The sequence below is a fragment of the Coccinella septempunctata genome, chromosome 1, assembly GCF_907165205.1.
Source record: "Coccinella septempunctata chromosome 1, icCocSept1.1, whole genome shotgun sequence".
Taxonomy (NCBI): domain Eukaryota; kingdom Metazoa; phylum Arthropoda; class Insecta; order Coleoptera; family Coccinellidae; genus Coccinella; species Coccinella septempunctata.
In genome coordinates, this window is record NC_058189.1 from 59,808,551 (window position 1) to 59,826,221 (window position 17,671).

At 35.3% G+C, this 17,671-nt stretch overlaps 1 protein-coding gene across 1 annotated transcript in view; it reads right to left on the reverse strand.

The window, feature by feature from the left end:
• LOC123322661 (transcriptional regulator ERG homolog) overlaps positions 1–17,671 on the reverse strand; it is a 92,114-nt gene that overhangs the window by 69,314 nt on the left and 5,129 nt on the right. Inside the window, exons 2-4 of the mRNA XM_044910636.1 lie at positions 9,798–9,869; positions 4,484–4,531; positions 702–891 (exon numbers count right to left, since the gene is read on the reverse strand). Coding sequence (XP_044766571.1) covers positions 702–891; positions 4,484–4,531; positions 9,798–9,869 — 310 coding nt within the window. The remainder of the gene's footprint in view (positions 1–701; positions 892–4,483; positions 4,532–9,797; positions 9,870–17,671) is intronic.

A 17,671-nucleotide genomic window follows, 5' to 3' on the forward strand; every position in this document is an offset into this window, starting at 1 on the left:
AAAACCGTAACCTCCTACGATTCTTCGTTTTTGAGTTAAAAAAAAATTGGATTTTAGCGAAAAGTAATCATAACTTTTTTGTCTGTGAAGTTACAGATCTTAGACACTTTTATACGTACCTAAAATCTACTGACGAAAGATTTTCTATCAATTCAAAAATAACAAATTCATTTAAAGTTTGCATAAAAAAATAGTTCAAGCTCGTCAGTGGATTCTACGTAAAAAAGTGAAGTAGAAGGTTCAAATTTCAGATCTGTAACTTCAAAGGCAAAAAAATAGAGAACTTTTCGAAATCGTCAAAATCTCATTTCTTGCTAATAACTCGAATACGAAAGATTGTAGGAGGTTACGATTTTCACCTTTTTTTCGATATCAAACCTTGATTTCAAGGTGTTTGTACCAATAGAAACCTGTTTTGAGTCGTCAGTTACCACCAGGTAGTTATAATCAAAGATATTCCTTATACCACATGTGTGTAATATCTTTGGTTATAATGTTCATTTCTCTACTATGTTGTCGCTCTAACGCAGTCATGCCATTTTAACCGTATGTAGACTCCTAACTTAATACATATGCAAATCTTTTTTATTCTGTATTTTCCTTTATATATTATTGCATGTACGTAAACTATCAACTTGAATTTTTGAGCAGTGTTCGCTGTACAAGTTTCAATCCATATCCAAAAATAACAATCAACAAACCTTAATGCTCTGGAGAGTTTGTCGTAATTCATATTAGGTTTCGATTTCCTTTCGCCCCATCTTCTTGCTACCTCGTCAGGATCTGTCAGCTTAAACTCCCCGTTTGTTCCTTCCCAGGTGATGCATGCTGCATTTGTTGAATCACTCAATAGCTCTAACAAGAATTGCCACAACTGAATTTGTCCAGATCCTAGAATTGAAAAATGTATGGAAAAAGCCAAAGTGTGAAACGAAAATCAGGGTGGGTATGTGATATGAAAATTTTTGATAAACCTATATACCCCCAGAAACGTTACACCCTTCCGAAGGTTAACAAAAAAAATTGCTTCTCCTCTTCATTTTCCATGTATATTGAGCTATAGACACGAAACTTGGTAAATATCATTTGTCAATGAAATTACACTTGTTGGAATTTTTTCAAGACTGAAGTATGCTCAGAAAAAATTGAAATAATAAAACTCTAAGATATTTTTCATAGATGAAAATTTTCCTTTATAAAAAATGTCCGAAAAGCCCAATTTATATACTTTTTCATCTCCAACAAGTTTGTTGACAACTTAACCATCTATGAGAAAAAATGCGAAGCATTTTCAAAAAGATGAGCTAAGGCTCATAAAAACAATAGTACCGATACCAGAATCGTGCCCTCTCATTTAGCTTGATATACAGGGAAAATAAATAAACTTTGTCTTCTCCTTTTTTCAATCACTGTCACAATCGGCATTTTTGTAATATCAATTGATATTAGTTGTGGCAATGGCGTTATGACATCAACGACATTAATTATTTAGAATTTCATTGATGCAAGATGATGTTGTTGAAGAATTTAACATCCTTTTAATTATCCGTTAATTCCTTCGAGAGATACCCATTCCCTACCACCTCATCAGATGCATTTCATCATCGTGCTAATTTTTTTGGAATCTACAACTGATGTAACGTCTTCAACATTTAGCCAAAGAAGATAACCAACATTGTCGACTCAACCCCTCAAGGTACTGCATGTTATGTGTCAATAATTCAATTTTCTTCCATAGCAAAAATTAACATATTTAAAAACCGCTCCCTTGTATTTTCTATGTTGATAACTGGATTTGGTATGCCTTCAATCAGTTTGTATAAACGTCAATTATGTTCGTCACATATTTTCGACTTCATATTTTCCGAGGTGATTCGACATTGTCATAAAATATGTAATTACTGAGACTTTTACGTAAAACGGACGACATCGCGCTAATTTAAAATCAAAAAATATTTGGAAAAGCGTCCCAACCCCACATTTTCATACTATACAGAGTGGAATGTGTCAAATTTCCATGGCCAACCGAGGGTAAAATCAAAGTGCACGGAGTATACTGTTTTCCGTAATAGTAATCGCTAAACCGGTTGTATCTCCCTTTTTCCCAAAAAAAATCCGTCATCAATCGGCCAGTAAGGCGTGACCCGTATTACTCACAGCACAGCGGCGGTCTAGGGGCATAATCTACGTCTGCCGAGGTGGCGTGCCCTTACAGCACGTGGCTCACCTGGTGTATGATTACCATCAGTCATCAATTTGATTTCTTGCATGCATTAAGGCCCGCAATTATTCCTGTTCATTTCTTACGTGAAATCTTCTGGGGGCGAGTTAATGACAAAGTCAGATTCTGATGGGAAAAACGTCGGTGGAAGGAAAAGGGAGCGGTTTTTCCTCCGTTTATTTGTATCTGATTGCGCAATTTAGCTTCGAATCCGAAGGGTTGTTCTGACGCCGTGTATGAGTGTTGATAAAAGGGGGTTTTTTCAATGAAGATTGATTGATTCTTTCGTTGTCTTTTTCATATAGTCTCGAGATATCAGGATTCTACGGAAGGATCAGCTATACAGGGTGAGTCTTTGCCTCGTACGGATATTTCAACAGTAAATTGAGGTAAAAACAACACTTTTTACTTTACAATTTTTTCCGAATCGGCTCGGTTCAAAGGATGTAGGCTGTTGAAAAATCATAAGGAAAATTATATTTTTGGTTCTATCTGACAAACGGTTTTATCGAATGGAGTGAATTTCGGAAGATGGTTTTCCATTTATTTGATGAATCTTTTTTGAACACAAGATATCCAGTTTTCTAATTATGACCATTACGTACCATAAAAATACCGAAAATTCCAAGAACCCAACTCCTGAAACTTAGTTGGACGCTATCTAACAAATTTTTAAGCGTTTCGTGAAATAAAAGTATTATATTTTCTCGTATAATGCGCCGTTTTCAAGTGGTTCAATGTCAGAAATAAAAATATCTGTGATATTCGGAAAATTGGGTACTTTGGCTGAATGAAACTCTGTTTAACAGATCCACAGCTGTTTAGAGTCATATGTTATTCTGAAGGAAATTTTTTTCGCTAGGGGTGGCAAAGCTCATTTTGGAAACCTGAAATGGTTATGTCTTTTTATCAGGGCAGAATCAGGAAAAATGTTATAGAAAAAAAAGTGTTTCTTTTAACCTAAAGAATCTACTTTATACGTGTCAAAGACTCACCCAGTATATTATACACGGTGATTCAAGAAGTGAACACATCGTACGATTCTAGGTAGGTGGAAATGCTTCATGATCGAAATTTGGCAGATACAATATTCCTCATCAGTAATTGAGAATGTTTAGTTTTGAACTTAATATGATGAAAATTTATTTTACAATAAAGCAATATAGATACCAACAGGCTTTCAACCGTTCAGCTCAATCTCATTTACTTAAAAACATGTTTGTTATATCGTATGGTTTCGTTTCAATAAAAAAATGATCTTTAAGCAAGGTTATACCGAAAAACACCCTTCACTTTTCTCAAAAAAAAAGGACTGGCCAAATATTCCTGAAAGTTTGTTCATTATACGAGCCAGCAAGCAAAAAGTGTCAATATCAATTCTATCTATTATAGTTTTTTAGAAGTTAGGAGGGATTTTTTAATTACGAGCTTTATTAGGTCCTTCATCCATGCTTCAGTAATTACATTGAAAATTAGGTTAAATTACTATTTATTGAAATATTTATATTCGCAGAGTGATGACTGTAGCCAAATCTACGAAGTATTCTCCTTAATATATTTTGACCACAAAATATAGTACATATAGGATGTTCCAAACAGAACATTCAACAATTTTTTTCATCGATTAATCCCTGGATTAAATTTTAGGAAAAATATTACTAATCACATATGTCTGTTTTCAATCCACAAAATTTTGAGTGAATGAACAACCTATATTCTAAAATTAGAAAATTACTCAATTACACACAATAGTTTATAAAATACAGGGCGTTGCAAGTTGGAAGTGAAGAATTAAGGACTTTTTTTTATTTAATTTGAAGAGCTGAATCAGTTTTATGTTACCCATATACAGGGTGGAAATGAACTGTTCCGAAAAAATCTGAGGGGTGATTCATTGTCAAAAAATAGTGTGAGACTTTCATATATCATCTCTTTCGCAGCCCCTGCTTAAAGACAGCTCCCTGAAGATTGCACCTGAAAGATAATTTTTAATATAAGGAAGGTTTTTAACGGCATTCAGACAGGAATTGAATTCTGAAATGCCGTCTGAATGCCGTTAAAAACCTTCCTTATATTATATTTCCAGACGTTAAAACTATCATTGATAATTTTTAATTTTCTCCTTAGAAATCAGAAAACTAACAGAAATGGAATGGAGCAGATATTCTATGGAAGCGAGAAGCCAATAGAAAAATGTTGATGGAATGTTGATAACGCACAACTCAAAAAACTCTTCAAAATGATTATATCAGAAGTACATACCCGAATTTGCTAGACGGCTACTGGTAGGGCCCAAAATCTGATATGGATCTGAAAATTGAAATTATTACTGAGTCACTTGAATCATTAAAACTCTACAAATTCTACACAATGTTTCATATAGTAATAAGAATTAATTCAGATGCATACCACCAGCGGATATGAATAATATCAACAAGTGTTACGACCTGAATTGAACTAGCCAATCTGCCATCGTCAGAAAAACTAAATGGAGAACGTTCCACTGAGGAAGAGCAGATGCTGATGACCATGATTTCGACCTCATTCGGCCTCGTCAGAGCAACACAACTCTTTCTCCGATGGAAAATCGTTTGGAATTGATGGACCCTAATAAAATACAGGTAGTCAATTCCTTCAATCCATCAAATTCCAAACGTCTTTCCATCGGAGAAGGAGTTCTGTGTTGTTCTGAAGATTTCAAATGATACCGAAACCATAGTCAGCATCTGCTCTTCTTAGGTGGAGCGTTCTGCATTTAGTTGTCCTGACGATGGCAAGTTGGCTATATCGCCAATTCAGATCGTAACACTTGTTATTAATATTCATATCGGCGAGTAGTATGTATCTGAATTAATTCTTATTATTGAATTCATTGCCTCGCTGTTAAGGCGTTATCATTGTTTAATTTTGTTTTTTTGGCAAATAATCCCAGTAAGTAAAATAGGGTTTTTTTCTGCCGGTGATTCTTTCAGAATGCTTTGATTTAGTTTGGATTGATTTAAGGAGATTTGTCAGAATTTTGAATATTCTGATTGTTGTCAAGTAGGTATAATTCCAATAAGGAAGTAAAAAAGGACGAGGAGCACAGGATATAATATTGCCGTAACCAGGAATTTTTGTGTGGGAAGGTTGAAAAACTCAGTTTTATGATTGCTCGAACTTCATGTTGTCTGTCTGGCATGGAAAGACACCGGTAGTTATGTGGGGACGCGTTTACCCTGACCCACACCTGCCTACGCCTATGCAGCTGAACCACAGAATTCGATAGATAGATTCAGATTATGTCTTTGAGGAACTACATCACTTCTACAGAAGTCGGAATGGAGTTTCGAATGAGAATTTCCTCCAGAACAAATCTGGAAGAAATCAGCCTCTAGTCCTCCTATGATTAATCCATTATCCCCATCGAATTCCCTCATATTTTTTCGGTCAACTGAACGGCAATCTCGCCGTAGACTCATCGAGAAAATATAATATTTTTCCCTCATAAATCGCAAAGAGGGAGAGAGAGGAGAAGATCGTAGATGGAACAGTCCGCACATATGAAACAGTATATTCATTTGCCTTCTCTATTTGCTCACATATCCTTCTGTTTGACTCGAGTCGGAGGGTAGTGGCCTAATGCACGACTTCGCTGTGCAAACATGTCCAATTTAACGTCAACGTGGATACTGCCCCTTTGTGTTTATTACGCCTTCATCCCCCAGATCACCTTTTATCGTCAGCTCTCAATTTGGGGATGAGAATCTTGAACGGTCTCTCGACAAGAAGATAAAGTTGGGATTTACTGCAAACTTTCTTTTCGATGCCTGCTACCACGCTTTCCTCAAAGTTGGAAAAACCAAACAAAATTTGGTATTTTCAAACTACCAAACATCAAACTCCTCTGTATAAATAACACAAAGATCTTTTATGTCCAAAATTTTTTCAATTATTTCAGAAGAATATTTTTTTGACAGGTAGGTATTCTTCAATTTTGAACATCGCTGAGTTTTTTTAAAACTACCAAAAGTAGTCTTTTTCCATATGCCCTCCGTACCCCAATTCCTACAGCTTGGTGAGCATGCTTTTCCATAAAAAATTGAGGATCTTGTCTTCAACCACGACACCTTCTCACCCTTGCACGGCCATTATGCAGGCAGGCCCAAGCAAAATCTGGATTCATATCACTTAAGACAATGTTGTTGCATCTTGCATCCAAGGCTCCAGTTAAGTCGTTTTTTGCACCACCAAGCCAGTTAATCACTTTGGTGCCTATAGTTGGGGAGCCCAAGAGGGAAATTCAGGATTTGCTCGGGTGTGTCAGATTAATATAAGGGGAGATACCTTGGAATTGTCTGAGACGGCCTGTCAGAATACAAAAAAAAAGATCATTGTACAGGGTGGGCAAAATTTGTGATGCCTGAACTATAACTTTTTAACCCAACGAGATAGAGGAAAATGAATGTATCATTCATGGCGTCTTTTTTCGAGAAACTAATAATGCCATCAACTGCATTCCTCTATCTACAAGTTTTATAGGCCAAAATTTAAATTTGGGCGATTTCAACTTTGGTCATTATCTCCGTTTCTATTTGTGCTAGGATGTTGAAATGAAGACATTATAGAGACACTTTTTTATAGCAATCCAGTGGCGTACTATGATTTTTTCCTACAGGTTTATTTGCTGAGGTATGACATAAAGTTGTGTTTGATAACTGTTGAGAGGGTCCTTGTTGGTCTGGGTTATACTCTCTCTATATTTATATATATGTAACCAAGTTGTTAATTTGAAATGACTCAGAAAGAATCGTCGTTTTTTACCGTTTCAGAAATATATCATACATCGCCTTTAGTATTTATGAGTAATTTTAAACTAATGTTTTCATAAGAAAAAATACATCTAAAGCTCAGCAAATATACCTGTTGGAAAAAATCATAGTATGCCACTGGACTGCCATAAAAAAGTGTCTGTATAATATTTTCATCTCAACATCCTAGCTTGAACAGAAACGGAGATAACGACCAAATTTTAATTTTGACCTATAATTCGAAAACAAAAGAAGAAAGAGTAATGCAGTTGTTGGCATTATTAGTTTCTCGAAAAAAGACGACCGTAATGTGCCATGCATTTTCCTCTATCTTGTTGGGTTGAAAAATTTGTGAATTCAGGTATCACCAATTTTGCCCGCCCTGTACATACCCAAGAGTGTTAGATTATGATATATATGGTTAATTACATGTTGAAAAGTAAACATTCTCTTAATCAGACAATTTGAGCGTGACGAAAATGAATGGGAGGGCGCCAAACTTGCAAAAAAAAAATGTCACGTGTTTATTTCCGTGCGCGGTGGCGTATTTTCTTATTTTGAAGTTAATTATTCAAGCATAACGTAGAAAATATAATCTGGCAGTTTCAGCAAGCCGAAACCATGAAAATTGACCATAAAGGTCACAAAAATAAGTTTTCTTAATTATCTCCCCTTCTGGACCTGAAATCATTTTCGAATTCGTCATACAAGTTGTAGAGCAAAACATATTCTACAAATTTTCTCCGAAGAAATTTTTCCTACCTTCAACCGTTTCCGAGATATATGGCGATGAATGTACATTTGACTGCGATTCTACATTGACCTTGCCCTTTCGCCATATTGTATGGCTTAATTCCTCGTCCTGATCACCCTCTAGCTCGGAAACGGTTGAGAGTATATAAAAATACTTCAGGTAAAAGATGTATAGAATTTTATTATCTACAACTTCCATAATGAGTGCAAAAACGATTGAAGGTACTGAAAAGGAGATATTTAAAAAAATGTATTGTTATCATCTTCAAACTGCCAGATTAAGAAGACCCGCCCTAATCAGTGTTACATAGATTAATGGGTCAACATGTCTGCAATACCGAGATTAACCATCTATATGAAAATCTGACAAGCTCGAGTATGTACAAGTAACGATTTTATTGGTTGCAATTCCGAAGGACCGCTGTGACCTTGCGTCACGTCCGAATCGTCAGTCTCTTGAAAAGTAGCTTCCATTGGGCCCAATTAACATATTTCCTGAAAATCTGCCTCGTTGTAAAAAGTCTAAGGCAGCGATCTTGATTTCAAGTCGTTCTTTTGATAGCTCCTTATCTTTTTGTGCAACAAGCGTTGAAAATTTTCTCGCCTTGTCACTCTAGGCCTCGTTAGTACTCAGTACGGAGTGTTCTGTTTTCTATTACCCTTATGAATAAAATTGATTAGGTTATTTAAATTTTCTTTCTTTGATTCAGTATTTTCAATGAAGAACAACAAACAAAGAATTATAAGCCTCTGAATTTTCAATTCATGTCTATTTTAGAAACAACTCTTTTTGTTCTCATCGTGTAGTTACTAAAGGTTTCTATTGGCAATAATTAACTTCATTGATATTTTTCTTCTTTTTTTTAGCTTTGGAATCGAATCCAGTCATGCGTTGGTTATCACATAGTAAGGCACCCCATCCAAGAACAATATTTGGTTAAAAACGACAAAACCCCCACAGAATAGGGACAGACAGGACGAGGGCTAGACACCCCATCTCAAATAATTCGGCGATCAAAGCCAGATTCAATAATTACCTGATTACGCCCCCTGGCAATGATTCAATAACTGTCACATTATTCGGAACATTGGCCCCTTGTGGCGTATCGGACCGCGTATGGACAATCAAAGACGAGCAATTACGCAGGAATCACTGTTCGGGAGATCATTACTGGACATAAATCGAATCTGCAACGAAAAGACTGGGAGTCTGTTGATTGGGAGATTAGATTTCGATTGAGGAATCGGTGAAAAGTCTGTACGGTACATAGATTAATTGTTTCCGATTGTTTTGCTTTGAGTTCTAGGTATATCTACCAGAAAATGAAACATGGGAAATGATGGGAAAGTTTATAAGTTATAAGTTTGGATATATTCACTAGATACACTGGGACAATGTCTGAAATCTCGTCAGAAAAGGCAAATTGAACGCTTGTGTGGTTCAGAATATGGAGTGCGATTCTCTAACGTAGAATAAATTCAGAAACTCAAAACCTGCTCCATTCGATGTAAGAAAATGTAATACAGCATATCCCAAATTTGAGATATGACGTTATAGATAATTTTTTTGCAGGGCAATCCTATCAATTTCAGGATGGGCAAATTTCCTTGTCTACTGAGGAGAGAGCTATAGCAGTTACAAGAATAGATGCATAAAAAAAGTGAATAGAGAAAAGGAGAACGATCGCTGCTTGCAGGCCACAGATTTTTGTTGTCATCATGTACCAGTAGACAATTAATTCATTTTTTATCCAATAGTTGGAGGATTTCAAATTTACATGGAAATCGTGGGTAAAAGAAAGAAGATATAAGCAATTTCAAAATATCATAGGTATATTTTCGATTTCTCATTATGAATCTAAAACGAAAGAAGATAATAAGAGTTGAAGGACTTGGAAAGGCAGAACTTTTTGTCAATGAACGGATTTTTTATCTGGTATAGTTCGGAAAATATTATATCCTATCTAATCATGTTTTAATGGGTTCGTATCTACTTTTAATTTGTTGAATGAATAAATAAATGAATTACTTACCAGGTTGTCTTATATGTCCATGTGGATCAATAGAAGTTTCCGCCCTTACTGATAAAGAATTTGAACGATTACCTGGAAAAAAAATCGATTTCAATTCAGCCAAACTAATCTTCGATTTTATATATTTATCTTGAACGAAATGATGGTAGTTAAAAGTTGTACCTGAAGAGATTTAAAAAGTTTCAAATAGATAAGGCCCGGTACTTTCACCTTCGAATAAATTTTATTCACTGTCAATAAGTATCCGTCAAATAATTTCCTATCTGAAGGATCAAGGAGATATATCGTCGTTAAAACCCGAAAAATGTGTAACTCCCAATTTAATCAAAAAAGAGATTTTGATGCCATCCCTTAGCGGTTTTCAACATCTACATGCTCAGCAATTTGAGTAGTACCATCGAACAGTTAATTATTTTTCCCGCGCAAAATAGAATAATGTGTATCTCCGTGCTTGAAATTGTTTAAAAGAAATACGTGTACCTTCCTTACACTAGCACGGCGTCAGTGCATATATCCACATCGCATCAGTGGATAACATAAGAAGTAGTAGAAAAATAGTGCTGCTTTGTTGTGAAAACAAAGGTAAATATTAAGGGAGTACGGGTAATAGTAAAAAGTTTTTTGCCTCTCCTGTAAAATCAGCTAAAATGGAGTTACACATTTTTCGGGTTTTAACGACGATATCTCCTTGCTGAAGGATACCTTATTTCGGTGCTTTCAGATGAAATTATTTGACGAATAACAATTCTATGAAAACACGGTATACTACTTTTCACTGATTAATGTAAAATAAGACACCGCATTGTAGAAATTGCCATAATTCCAACTAGAAAGCAAATATTTCGTGAAAATCACAAAAAGAATAACCATATATCAAGAATCTAAAAAATTCAACCAATAATGACGTACCGACATTCGATCTATGACAAATAAACTCTTTTAATTAAGTTTCAATCACAGATTTATTCCATGAATAACACTATTTGAAACTGAAAAGACTGCATTTTTACTTATCCTTAGGCCCGGTACTTTCACGTGCAAATAACTAAATTTATTCGATAGATAAGTCTTATTCTTAGGCCCGGTACTTTCACCTTCGATTTTCGGTGCTTTCAGATGAAATTATTTGACGAATAACAATTCTATGAAAGCACGGTATACAACTTTTCACTGATTAATGTTAAATAAGACACCGCAAGTAAAAATGCAGTCTTTTCAGTTCAGATAGTGTTATTCATCTAATAAATCTGTCATTGAAACTTAATAATAAGATTTTATTTGTCATAGATCGAATGTCGGTACGTCATTATTGTTTGAATTTTTTAGATTCTTGATGTATGGGTTATTCTTTGTGTGATTTTTACGAAATATTTGCTTTCTAGTTCGAATTATGACAATTTCTACAATGCGGTGTCTTATTTAACATTAATCAGTGAAAAGTTGTATACCGTGCTTTCATAGAATTGTTATTCGTCAAATAATTTCATCTGAAAGCACCGAAAATCGAAGGTGAGAGTACCGGGCCTAAGAATAAGACTTATCTATCGAATAAATTTAGTTATTCGCACGTGAAAGTACCGGGCCTTATAGAAATAACATCATCGGCCTACTGTTTGTTTAAATGGTATTTTTGTGGGTCTTAATTTTGAGTTATTGGTTGAGAAACAATTGATTTAATTTTTTTTTTGAGAGACTTTTGTGTTTCTTCTGAAAACCACAAAATATAAAAAACAACGAAGATTATGTTGGGAAAATATTAATTTTATTGTCAGGATAATTAGCGTCCTCCATATTATGAATAATACAATCAGATAGCAGAAAATAGTACAAGGAAAAAATGAAAAGATGTTGCTGGCCTGCTGCTGTTTTTTTTTCCAGAATTCTGAATGTTACTGATGTTCTGAATGCTATTCATCCTGGCTTGCTATTATTTGATTTTATTCGATTTTATTCGATAAGTTGTTTTTGGTAAGTTTTTTCAACGATTTTTGTGAACTGTGTACAGGGTGGGTAAAATTCGTTGTCTACTGAGGGGATCTCGATAACTATAAGAGCTAGAAGAAAACGGATGACACATTCTCTAGCTCTTTTTCAGAGAAACAAAGAATGGTGAAAATCGTAGCCTTCTATGATTCTTCGTTTTTGAGTTATTAGCAACAAAAATGATTTTAACGATTTCGAAAAGTTTTTTTGTCTTTGAAGTTACAGATGTGAAATTTGAACCTTCTTTGGCACTTTTATACGTAGAATCTACTGACAAATTTTTTTTTCCAATTCTAAACTAACAAATTCAACAAAAGTTTGCCTTTAAAAAAACGAATTCGAAATGAAGAAAAATTTTGAGCTCTCAGTGGATTCTACGTGAAAAATTGCCTGTAGAAGGTTCAAGTTTCAGATCTGTAACTTCAAAGACGAAAAAGTTATTATTTTCGAAATCGACAAAATATTCTTTTTTGCTAATAACTCAAAAACGAAGAATCGTAGGAGGCTATAGTTTTCACTCTTCTTCTTTTCTCTGAAAAAGAGCTAAGAAATGTGTCATCCGTTTTCTTCTAGCTCTTATAGTTCTCGAGATCAGTAGACAACGAATTTTGCCTACCCTGTACAGTTCTGTCTGAATAAATTTGTATGCCTGAAGAAGGAAAGGGTCGCTTTTGCGAAACGTCGCTACGAATGTGAGAAACATGCAATATCTTTTCATTTTTTCCTAGTCCTATTTCCTGCTATCTGTAATTCAGTTTTTGTACACCACTGTCGACTGTCGCTTATTCAAATTCTCGAGAACTAGATGTCAGATGAAATTTGTAGCAAAAATGACATCATCTACGAGAAGTTCAGCCCTAGTATCGATAGATATACAGGGTGGGTCTTTGACACGTCTTCCAGTTTTCTCATTGTGACCTTTACGTACCATAAGAATACCAAAATTCAAAGAACCCAACTGAAAACTGAGTTGGACGCTTTGTAGTGAATATTTGAACGTTTTGTAAAATAGAAGTATTCCTCATATTTTCTCGTATAATGCCCCGTTTTCGAGTAATTTGAGGTTCAAAAATTAAAAAGTATCTGTGAAATTTGAAAAATTGGGTACCTTGGCTGAATACAACTCTTTTTCAAAGATCCACAGATGTGAAGTGTATAACTAGACTTATAAGTCTATGAGTGTAACAGATTCAGCCTAGTTATTCTGCAGGTAATTTTGTTTTTCCAGGTCTGGCACAGCTCATTATGAAAACTTCAAATGGCTATATCTTTTTATAAGGGCTGAATCGGAAAAAATGGTATAGGAAAAAAGTGTTTCTTTTGACCTCAAGAATCTACTGATAAAATATTTGTACGAGTCAAAGACTCACCCTGTATATGCAATTCCGATGCAAGTTTCAGAAAGATTATTTTTCATAAATTCACTCGTGTGAAATCGGTTTCCATTATTCCGTATATTTCAAACTCTATGCAATATACCAAATAGCACCATAACCAGATTCAAGCGTCAAGTTTCAAACATTCGAGGTTGAAAATCAAGATATCGAGCCTGTGCGCTGTATCCCTCGAGATGAATAGCAGGACAGATTTCAATTATTCCCTATATTTCCATTGTCACGGGCCCGATTCCAAAACTTATGCACATTTCACTTTTTCTACCCGAACTGCTGTTTCTGATACAGAATCGCAGATAGTGTTGAATTCCATTAAGCGGCGCATTCAGACTGTGAATTTTCATTTGGGCACAATGAATAGATACGTCAATCATACCATGAAGAGCGTGTGGCTTCCCCCAAATCTTAACCCGCGCCACCCTTGTACTACACTGCATTTGAGTTTGTAAATATGGGATTGGTGAAATCGAACGAGTGAATAAAAGGTAATGGCATGATTTTGTGTCGGTGTTAATCAGAAGCAGGCATTTAACGGGTATGTTATTGACATTGGTCAGACTCAACACCATCAGTGACCTAGAGAGTTCGTAGGTGAATCATTATCACTTTCAAATGCAAAGATAATCCGTTAATAATCCCTTGGCAATATGGAAGAAAACACTGAAATGTAATATTGATATAGGTATATGAATTTTCTTTAAGAATGGAGCCACAAAAAGATGGAAAGATGGAATCACTTGAATAATCGTCAAGACCGAACGGCTACATCGATCTTGATAAAATTTTTAGATTTATAAATAGTAGAGTTGGTCTTTCAGAATATTTATCACTATGAACTATCGAAAAATTTCCAAAAAGATGGAATCAATTAAATAATCGTCAAGACCGCTGAACGGCAGCATCGAGTTCGATGAAATTTTCAGATTTATAACTAGGAGAGTTGCCCTTTCAGAACATGTAGTACATTTGCCTCTACGATTAATTTTATTGAGAGAAAAACTACGCGAACCGAAAAATTTTCAAAAAGATGGTATCACTTAAATACAGTGCCAGATATTCCGAATTTCAGTATGGAAATATGGGTTTTCGGACACGCTGAATCCATTGCTGGCAATTTCTAAAGCCTATCTCCCTTCCTTTAGATTTTCATCTTGGAAATGGCATTTTCCAAAAATTGCAATTTTCAATCTGCGATATCTCCTGTTATATTCGTCTGATCCAATTGGGGTTTCCGGTTATATAATCAGCATTGCCAAGGTTTCCACCCTAGCACAAAAACTCGATTTCGAAAATCTCGATTTTTTGGGTCAAAAATGAGCAAGGGGCTAGACCCCCCTAAAATGACCTATTTGCTACTCTGTCTGAAAATCAGAATGTTCCAGTACTATCCTAGGATATGGAGTGCATAGAATTTGTTCCGAAGATTGTAAAAAACCAAACAGTTGATGCTTCAATAGAGAATTCCTCTCCAGGGAGCTCTTCGAAGTCAACTCGAAAATGAAAAATGGAAAAACAAAAAAAAAAATATTTTCTTCTAAACAGGGCCAGATATTTGAAATTTGGTATGAAAATATAGGTTTTCGAACACGCTGAATCTATTACTAGCAATTTCGAAAGCCGGTTTCCCTTCGTTCAGATCTTCATCTTGGAAATGGCATTTTTCGAAAATTGCAATTTTCAGTCTGCGATATCTCTTGTTATATTCGTCTGATCCAATTGGGATTTCCGGTTATATAATAAGCGTAGCCTAGGCTTTCATCCTAGCACAAAAACTCGATTTCGAAAATCTCGATTTTTTGGGTCAAAAATGAGCAAGGGGTTAGACCCCCCTAAAATGACCTATTTGCTAATCTGTCTGAAAATCAGAATGTTCCATTACTATCCTAGGATATGGAGTGCATAGAATTTGTTCCGAAGATTGTAAAAAACCAAACAGTTGATGCTTCAATAGTGAATGCTCTCCAGAGAGCTCTTCGAAGTCAACTCGAAAATGAAAAGTGGAAAAACAAAAAAAATTATTTTCTTCTAAACAGGGCCAGATATTTGAAATGTTGGTATGAAAATATAGGTTTTCGAACACGCTGAATCCATTGCGAACAATTTCGAGAGCTTATCTCCCTTCGTTTAGATTTTAATCTCGGAAATGGCAATTTTTCAAAAATTGCAAATTTCAATCTGCATTACCTCCTATTATATTCGTCTGATCCAATTGAGATTTGGGGTTATATAATCAGCATTGCCAAGGCTTCTACCCTAGCACAAAAACTCGATTTCGAAAATCTCGATTTTTTGGGTCAAAAATGAGCAAGGGGTTAGACCCCCCTAAAATGACCTATTTGGTACTCTGTCTGAAAATCAGAATGTTCCATTACTATCCTACGATATGGAGTGCATAGAATTTGTTCCGAAGATTGTAAAAAACCAAACAGTTGAAGCTTCAATAGAGAATTGCACTCCAGAGAGCTCTTCGAAGTCAACTCGAAAATGAAAAGTGGAAAAACAAAAAAAATTATTTTCTTCTAAACAGGGCCAGATATTTGAAATGTTGGTATGAAAATATAGGTTTTCGAACACGCTGAATCCATTGCGAACAATTTCGAGAGCTTATCTCCCTTCGTTTAGATTTTAATCTCGGAAATGGCAATTTTTCAAAAATTGCAATTTTCAATCTGCGATATCTCCTGTTATATTCGTCTGATCCAATTGGGGTTTCCGGTTATATAATCAGCATTGCCAAGGTTTCCACCCTAGCACAAAAACTCGCTTTCGAAAATCTCGATTTTTTGGGTCAAAAATGAGCAAGGGGCTAGACCCCCCTAAAATGACCTATTTGCTACTCTGTCTGAAAATCAGAATGTTCCATTACTATCCTAGGATATGGAGTGCATAGAATTTGTTCCGAAGATTGTAAAAAACCAAACAGTTGATGCTTCAATAGAGAATTGCTCTCCAGAGAGCTCTTCGAAGTCAACTCGAAAATGAAAAGTGGAAAATCAAAAAAAATTATTTTCTTCTAAACAGGGCCAGATATTTGGAATGTTGGTATGAAAATATAGGTTTTCGAACACACTGAATCTATTGCGAGCAATTTCGAGAGCCTGTCTCTCTTCGTTTAGATTTTCATCTTGGAAATGGCATTTTTCAAAAATTTCAATTTTCAATCTGCGATATCTCCTCTTATGTTCGTCTGATCCAATTGGGATTTCCGGTTATATAATCAGCGTTGCCTAGGCTTCCACCCTAGCACAAAAACACGATTTCGAAAATTTCGATTTTTTAGGTCAAAAATGAGCAAGCAGTTAGACCCTTCTAAAATGACCTATTTGCTACTCTGTCTGAAAATCAGGATGTTCTATTACTATCTTAGGGTATGGAGTGCATTGAATTTGTTCCGAAGATTCTGGAAAACCAAACAGTTGATGCTTCAATAGAGAATTGCACTCCAGAGAGCTCTTCGAAGTCAACTCGAAAATGAAAAGTGGAAAAACAAAAAAAAATATTTTCTCCTAAACATGGCCAGATATTTGAAATTTTGGTGTAAAAATATAGGTTTTCGAACACGATGAATCTATTGCAAGAAATTTCGAAAGCCTATCTCCGTTCGTTTAGATTTTCACCTTGGAAATGGCATTTTTCAAAAATTGCAAATTTCAGTCTGCGATATCACTTGTTATATTCGTTTGATCCAATTGGGATTTCCGGTTATATAATTAGCGTAGCCTAGGCTTCCACCCTAGCATAAAAACTCGATTTCGAAATTCTCGATTTTTTGGGTCAAAAATGAGCAAGGGGTTAGACCCCCCTAAAATGACCTATTTGCTACTCTGTCTGAAAATCAGGATATTCTATTACTATCCTAGGATATGGAGTGCATAGAATTTGTTCCGAAGAATCTAGAAAATAAAACAGTTGATGCTTCAACAGAGAAGTGCACTCCAGAGAGCTCTTCGAAGTCAACTCGAAAATGGAAAGTGGAAAAATAAAAAAAAATTATTTTCTTTTAAACAGGGCCAGATGTTTGAAATTTTGGTATGAAAATATAGGTTTTCGAACACGCTGAATCTATGGCGAGCAATTTCGAAAGCTCGTCTCCCTTCGTTTAGATTTTCATTTTGGAAATGGCATTTTTCAAAAATTGCAATTTTCAATCTGCGATATCTCCTGTTATATTCGTCTGCTCCAATTTGGATTTCCGGTTTTATGATCAGCCTTGCCAAGGCTTCCACCCAAGCTTAAAGAATCGAGATCTTGGAAGGGAGGTTGATTTCGAAAAAAATTTATAGGAAAAATGAAAATAAGTAGGGGTACTACTTATTTTCATCGAGGAATCATCGCCCTAAGTCCTTCACATTTGTTTACAGACACCCTGTATAATCAATATTTGATTACAAAGGACTGATTTATCATAGCAATTCTCCGCATAGCTCTTTAGTCCTTTTATTTTCCATCGCAGAATCCTAATGCTATCGAAAGAATGGAGGATTGCCATTTGAAAAA